The sequence below is a fragment of the Arachis ipaensis genome, chromosome B10, assembly GCF_059453495.1.
Source record: "Arachis ipaensis isolate K30076 ecotype BB chromosome B10, ASM5945349v1, whole genome shotgun sequence".
Taxonomy (NCBI): Eukaryota; Viridiplantae; Streptophyta; class Magnoliopsida; order Fabales; family Fabaceae; genus Arachis; species Arachis ipaensis.
In genome coordinates this window covers 107,170,301-107,178,137 of record NC_142435.1, presented here as the reverse complement: position 1 = coordinate 107,178,137, position 7,837 = coordinate 107,170,301, and the positions used below count along the sequence as shown (strand labels likewise).

General features: G+C 32.6%; 1 protein-coding gene across 1 annotated transcript; it reads right to left on the bottom strand.

Annotated features, from left to right (window-relative positions):
- Window positions 1-1,380: 1,380 nt before the first annotated feature.
- On the bottom strand, window positions 1,381-2,192 carry LOC148581223 (uncharacterized). Its single transcript, XM_088492330.1, has 3 exons — window positions 1,961-2,192; window positions 1,691-1,872; window positions 1,381-1,605 (listed from the first exon to the last, which is right to left on the bottom strand). Exons 1-3 carry the CDS (start codon window positions 2,190-2,192, stop codon window positions 1,381-1,383), a joined length of 639 nt encoding a protein of 212 aa, XP_088348456.1.
- Window positions 2,193-7,837: the final 5,645 nt, after the last annotated feature.

Below are 7,837 nucleotides of genomic sequence, written 5' to 3'. Positions count from 1 at the left end.
CACATTTGATGGTTGCCATTTCTGGTGAGACTTGACCACATGGGCAGCTATTGCTAGGGTTTAGCTGCATTGGCATAGCTATACCGATGCATGTGTCGGGTGACCAACAGAAATGTGACCAACTTGGCTGGTCCCCTACATTTGCTACAGTCATGGATCTTTTGGTGGTTCCCGACACCAAGGCCGCATGGGTTTGATGACTTTTCTTTTCCGTTGGCATCCATGTATCCATTAATACACTTAGTCTTTCATTCTTTGTTACAAGTTATTAACATTCTATAACCCAAATTAAACCTTGATGTGATATTATTATCCTTTAGGTAGACCACTTATTTACTGATGTCTGATGGGAAGGAACAAAGAATGATCCAATATCGCCTTGCATTAGACCGACTGGGTGGTCGAGATGTAAGTTGTTTGTTTGTGTTTTCAATGCTTTATTAGTTCTTCGCCCACATATTTGTATATAGTGTTACAATGCTGCGTGCTCTTCTCACTTTCAGATTGTGTGGGAGCCTTATACTTCGCTGGACGTATTTGCCGTCGTTCATCCGGAGATACTGACTAAGGAGAACAGTCGGTTATGGCGGGCGGTCACTAGCCTGGTATATTTTGCCGTCATTGAGTGGCATCAAGTAGACAGAGTGTTCCCACAGCCCGGTAGCATACAACATGTACCTGACGCAACCCTAAACATATACTATCTTCATAGTAAGGACAACAGGGATGGAAATAGTGGTTCCCCTCTTATTATTGGACATGGCATGAGCATTGGGACCAGCGAGTTAATTCTGTGTTGAGTATCTAGGAGTGGCTGATCCAGGTCCGTCAGCTGAGTACCTGGACTGGTGGTACCGTGTAGCACATAGGATTCTTTCACCGGAGAAAGCATTCGGGAATCCTAGACCGGTTGAGATTTCGGAGGATGCTGTACACAGAGGGTCATCGCAGGCGCCTGTGAAAGTACCAGTGTTGGATATGCCTAATAATAGGCACCTCGAATGGCGACGACGCATTGGTACATGGACCACTGATTGGGAGTGGCGCCAGCTAGACGATATGATGCATGAGGAGCATGGTGGTGGTGATGATGGAGGACAAGCAAATCATCATATGCATCGGTCCAGTGCTAGATGTCGGGGTGCTCGATCTGTGCGTGCACCCACTGTTCACGATGATGATCAAGCTGGATCCTCGCATGGTCTCCATTCTGACACTCAAGGTGGTGGAGCTGCGAAGGCTACAATGACATGATCTAACCAAAGGAAAGATCATCGCACAAATGACATGATAATCAAGCTGTCGGTGGTCACTTGATATCGATGTAGCCAAGCAAGTGTGTGGTCCGTTGTACCGTCGAACCCCCCAGGTACTCTTTCGCTACCGAAGTGTGATGCAAATCATCCACGTGCAACCTTTACCGAACTCCTTGCACCTCCAATGATACTTAAGATTATCCGACTCTATCACCCTATACTCAACATCACGGCGAATGCTGTAATCCTTTACACTCAGAACAGCTTCCTTCTTACTTTGGAAAGATTGACCAATTTGAAATTCAACTCCAGCATTTCCCTTGCAATCTTCGACCCCCAAAGGTAGGATCTATGTCCAGTGGTTGGCCGATGACTTCCAAGTCCAAGGTAGAGAAGTGTGGAAGATGTTGCTGTGTGCCAAAACTTGACGGTACCTGATGTGTAGCTGGAATTGTCGAAATATCATCATCACTGTCCCCACCAATGTCAGTAGGCTCTTCATCCGAATCATCCTCTCGCATCGCATTTTCAACCCGATCCGGTTCACCCTCACATCCAATGTCTGGAATCGAACGGGCTGATGTAACTACCCCAACTGCACCAGATGGACGATTAGCTAACAAAAATCAGGTGCAACAACAGGTATCAAGGTAGAAGCACCCCCATCGTAGTCGACTGAGGATTCGGTGCCGATGCCCCAGAACTATCGATGCCATGTTCCAACTTCGCAAATAACTCGTGTATCCTCACTTCCGGAAAACTCCGCCGACAATGAAACAACACCTGCATATCTTCGTCGGACCCTATCACGAATGTTTCATATTTCACGCCAGATGACACAACCGTAATAGGAATCTTGTAGAACAGTTTCTTCACCCACTTTTTCCTACACACGTCCAACTTTTGCAATATACTGGTTTTCATATCTAACAACATATTCGATGATCGGATAAAAATACTTAGTGATTCTTTATCGGTAAACTTTACACCGTGACTTTTACTCTTTTTAATTTTCCAGAGCAATGCACTATGACTAAAAAGCTCTCCTCACTCTCCATTCTAAAAGTTTTGAATATAAATGACACTCTACACAACTTGCTGGGTATATATAGACATTTTTCAAGCAGCCACATTGTGAAGAAACCGCTACAGGGTATCACGATTTCTTCATCGATGCCATTCTTTCAGAAACCGCTACAAGGTGTAGCGGATTCTGTGTTTGCGCAATTCAACGTAAACCGCTACAGGGTGTAGCGGTTTATGTTCAAACCCTAATTCGCGGTACCCTATCGCGGCTTACATATAGTTGCAAAAGTTTTATTTGCGTCTGGATCTTTGAAAAGTTGTAATTTGGTAACGTTTTTCTCTAAAAGTTTTAAATGAGTAAATTGCCCTAAAATGTATGTAACTTTTTTTAGGGTTTAATTATCTTATTCCCTTAAGATTATGTTTAAGAGAGAGACTGAAATTGAAAAATAAAAATTAAAAGATTGAGATTAAATTAAATTTTTTTATATATTATGTTTAGTATAAAGTGTATAAGATTGAGGTATGTTTTAATTAATATCTTATTTAGTTCAAGATAAATATAAAGATGAAATAAGAATATTTACTAAAATATCTTTAATTATTAAAAAAATATTATTAAAATTTCAGTTTTCGTTTTTAGAAATTTCAGTCTTTTGTGTTTTAATTTTTTAGAGATATTGAAGGAATTGAAATTTTGTATCCTGAGATTGAAATTTTAATTCTAATCTCTATCCACCAAATACAATACTAAATCTTAGTCTTTCAATCCTATTTTCGGTCTTTAAAAATAAATACTACCTAAAGACACATGATAAGATTACTAGTTGAAAGAATTTTATTGAAAATACAAAATATTTAAGTTTTCAATGCATTTATTTATATTTATTAAAAAAATTTAAAATTTTTCATTAATAGTTATCATAACATGTGTTCTTAAGACATATATTAGTTAAATTTCTTTTTCTAAAAGAAAAAATTGAATAAAGAATAAAGAATGTAGCTATATTTTTTGAGAAATATGTATTATATATAATATTTTTAATTTTTATAATAAAAAGTATAACTTTCACTCTCTTAACTAAAACCCATTACTATAATGGTGAATGATATAGTGGCTAAAATGTGGTGCCTATTTACTAAAAAGAGTTAAAAATTAATATTTAATTTAAAAAATATAAAAATAAATAATTTTAAAAAATTCAAAGTTTACTACAAAAAAAATTAAACAAAATTTAGGCACCAAGTTATAGACACCATAGAATTATTCTATTATAATATGATCTAAATATAAATATATATATATATATATATATATATATATATATATATATATATATATATAACTTGGTGACAGAGGAAAATTATTGGTAAAGAATTTTTAAATAAAATCGCGTTGCATGTACAGTTTTAGACTGACAAAGCAATCATTGATCAATGTTTAATTTATTTGTCACTTAAGCAAATCCAATAAAAATAAACCGAAGTATTTAAATCTCGGGTTGTCTCTCAAGAAATTGTAGGGAAGTGTATTTATTATTGGTTATGATGTACTTCTTTTTGGAGTTTTGAAATAAAGAACAAGAAATATAAATAGCAAGAAGGTAAGGAGAACTCAAATGATAAAAATGTTTTGGCAAGGGTTAATGGTTAAGGATCTCTATCCTTGTCACTAACCCCAATATGATAGTTGTAGGGATCAATCTCATTTAGTCATCCTCTAACAATTGAAGGAAGGTCAATGAGTTTCATCAATCCCAATCCGTAAGTCCTAGACACTCACTAATTGAATTAGTGAAAGCTAGTGTCAATGAACATCAACCATCAATCACTTGGGCATTAGCAACTCAAGGTCACCCAAGTTACCAACCCAAGTCAAGAATAGAAAAATTTACTCTATAACTAAAAGAGACATTTTATCAAACACATAGAATGCAATAAAAAGAAATCATAAAATGTAAGAATTAATAAAAGTTATAACTAACACAAGTAAGAAAGCAATAAGAGAAACCAAGGCAAACATAAAAGAGACATGGAAACATAAATTTGCATTAAAAAAGAAATTGAAGGTAACACAAGAGTTCATAAACTAAATGGGCAAAATAAAGGAATCAATAAGAGAAGTAGATATATAACTAAAATGCTAGGAAAAAAAGGTAGAAAAGAAAACTAAATTAAAGCAAAAAAAAATTCTGAAGCTAAGAATAAATAAGACTAAAAACTCTAAAACCTATAGTGTGTGAATGAATGAAAAGTGCATGTCTAGCTCCACTCCCCAGCCTCTTATCTTCATTTTCGGGCTTGAAACTGGGTCGAAAACAGCCCAGAAATCGTCGCCCCCAACGTTTTCCCGTAACTGAGGCACGTGCCGCTTGTCACGCGTATGCGTCGTTGAACCTTGCACTTGGTCACGCGTACGCGTCGGCCACGCGTGCGCGTCATTTGGTTATGGCTTGGTCACGCGTACGCATGGACACCAACTTGTCAAAACTTCAATTTCTTGTGTTCTTTCCATTTTGGCAGGCTCCATTTCCATCCTCTAAGCCATTCTTGCCTTATAAAACTTGAAATCACTTAACGCACACATGCATCACGGCATCGAATGATAATAAAAGATGATTAAAAATTATCAATTTTAAGGCCAAAGAAACATGTTTTCATCAAAATTAAGAAGGAAACTTAAAAACATACAATTTATATGAATAAGTGTAAGAATAGTTGATAAAATCTACTCAATTTAACAAAATAAACCGTAAAATAGTGATTTATCACTTGGATATCAATAATATTCATAAACTATATATATATATAAAAAACTTGGATATCAATAATATTCATAAGGAAAAGTTTAGGGGCAGCAACTTTATCAAATTCTGGTCGGCATATAACTAGCAAAAGAAAAATGAGTAATTTTACATCATTGGATAAAATTTCATACCATTAAAAATATTATTGATGGCTACTTGATGACTACAAATCACAAAAATTATTGGCCCCTAGCACTCCTCTATTCATAAACTATATATATCTATGCTTACTACTGGCTTTATGGTCATTACCAATTTACCATAGTTGATACTTGTTATTAAGCCGATTTTCCATTTATTTTTAAGAGATATTATTGTAGCTGCCATATTTAGTTATTAGAAGTGTGAAAAAACTTCTTTTGAATTTTCCGATAAAATTATGATATTAGCAATGAAGTTGAGTGTGTTGGGTAGAAAGTTGAAGAGTTATTTCGAATTAATTCCTAAACTATAACGTGAACAAGTTAGGTTGAGGAGTTCTTTTCTTGTTGTATCAAGAAATCGGATAAAAAATAGAGTAATTTTTTTTGCATTTAATTTCAATATATCCTCTTTATTTTTTATTTCAATTTCAATGTATTTTTTATTTCATTTGAATTTTTGTCTTTTTTTTCTTCATATCATGAAGTAGTATATCTTATTGTTATAAGAGTACTAATGTATCTTGCTAATAATACACGTCTAGATATAATATTTGTCGTAACTTATTGGCAAAAAAAAAGTTCTTTTTCAACCAAAAGACATTTGAATGAAATAAAAAATATGTTTTAATATTTTTGTGGGATGATTTATATGAGATTATTTTATCCTTATGAATCTAAATTACAATTAGTTGGCTATGCAGATACAGGTTATTTATATTTGATCCCTATAAAGGTAGATCCCAAATAAAATATTTATTTACATTTGACCACACAACTATATCATAGAGATCTATAAAGCAAATTAAAGTCATAATATCTTCCAATCATATTGAAATACTTGTAATGCATGAGGCAAGTTGTGAATGCTTTTGGCTTAGGAGTTTGATTGGATATATTCAATTATCATGTGGGTTACCTAGCTAATAACCCAAATTCTTCTTCACACACAATCTTCAAAATCAAGGAAATAATTTGGCAGACTTATTTACTAAATCACTTTTTACATCTTCTTTTGAAAAGGTTAACTACCAATTCGGTATCTAAAAGATTCGGTCGCTGATAAAAAAAATCCCAAAAAAAATGTTATCGACAAAACAATTCCTAAATGATTTAAAAATGCGACAAAATAACTAATAAATATTATATTTTTTGTAAATGACAAAAAAATTTTGTATTTAGCAAACAACTTATTCATTTAATTTAAAATTTTGTGGCAACAACATTTGAATAAATATTTAGAAGGTCCACAAAAAATACGAAACAAAATTTTATCTCTATTTTTTTTACTTTTAAAAAAAATGTGGTCATTCACAATAAAAATTTTGAAAAAATAATTTACTTGACATAAAATTATCATATTTTAAAAATGAAAAGATCTTATTTTTTTAATAATTACAAAAATTTATATCAAAATTTGACCTATAAATTTTTTTAAAATATATATTTAATATCTAATTTTTTTTGTCATATTTTTACATCTTTTAAGTGTTTATTTATCATTAGCATCTTAAGAAATTTTTTTGTCAATGATATATACTTTTGGGTACTATTTTGCTAGTTTACTCTCTCCTTTAACCATATGATGTATAAAATCAAAATGCGTCGATTTTGAGATCTTAATGATGTTATCAAGAGAGAGAGAAATTGTACCTTTTTTCTATTTAGATTTTATCTTAATGAATTTTTTTTATGATAAAATTTTTTTTTACCAAACAGTTCTCGTTATAAAAGGATATTATACTTTTTTTTTTCCTAGTCAAATTTTTATCCTACATAATTTTTCCTCACAAAATTTTTAATAAAGCATATCTTTAAAGACATACAAAGAGAAATATTATTAGAAGAATGACTAAAGTATAAATGTCCTACTAATTAATGGAACATAAATTTTCATAATATACTTCCACTAATAGCTAATAAGTGGGTAAAATAATTAATAATTTATTAATTATTTAAATTCAATTTCCATATATAAATAGCTGCTAATTTCAACACAACAACAACAGACATACTACATAATTTTAATAGTTTTTGTATTTAGTTCTTGTGGCTAATTTTTATATAATACGGAATTTATTCTCATAAATTATTAACTATTATATTATAAAGATATTAGTAATATATAATTCTTTTATTCTCATATACAAATTTTTACTTTTATTTGTCAATATTTATCATATTTTCCTAACACTTTTCTCTATTCTAACTTTTAAAATAGACATTTGCCAAATTCCCTAATTTGTTGGCATCTAGGATGAAATATGTAGACATAATTACATAAAGAAGTGGCGTTGAAATGATAGCCCAGCCTCACTGACTCACTCTCACAGTGACACTAACTCGAGAGGCGGGGCATATACAAGTTGCAACTTGCAACTTTAACCAATCAAACCACCCAATGATATGTTAGGCTTGCGTCGTTAGTTGTTACCATACGTTTGGAGGCAGGCAGTTAAAATGTTGGCCTGGTATCCACTTTATTCAATTGTTAGTTGATGGACTTACCTGCCTTATTCATGAGTCACGTGCAACACTACAAGCTACATGCTACAGTCCCGACTCTACCCTTCCTCCAAAGGCCAAAGACACCAAAAATAGATTTAAA

What these genes read in the sequence shown, in the direction of transcription:
- LOC148581223 (XM_088492330.1), bottom strand. Translation starts at nt 2,192, where the DNA reads ATGTTGTTAGATATGAAAACCAGTATATTGCAAAAGTTGGACGTGTGT. An exon ending in GTTGGAACATGGCATCGATA is followed by an intron (nt 1,873 to 1,960) that starts GTTCTGGGGCAT and finishes GATTTTTGTTAG; the next exon opens with CTAATCGTCCATCTGGTGCA. An exon ending in CAATTCCAGCTACACATCAG is followed by an intron (nt 1,606 to 1,690) that starts GTACCGTCAAGT and finishes CACTGGACATAG; the next exon opens with ATCCTACCTTTGGGGGTCGA.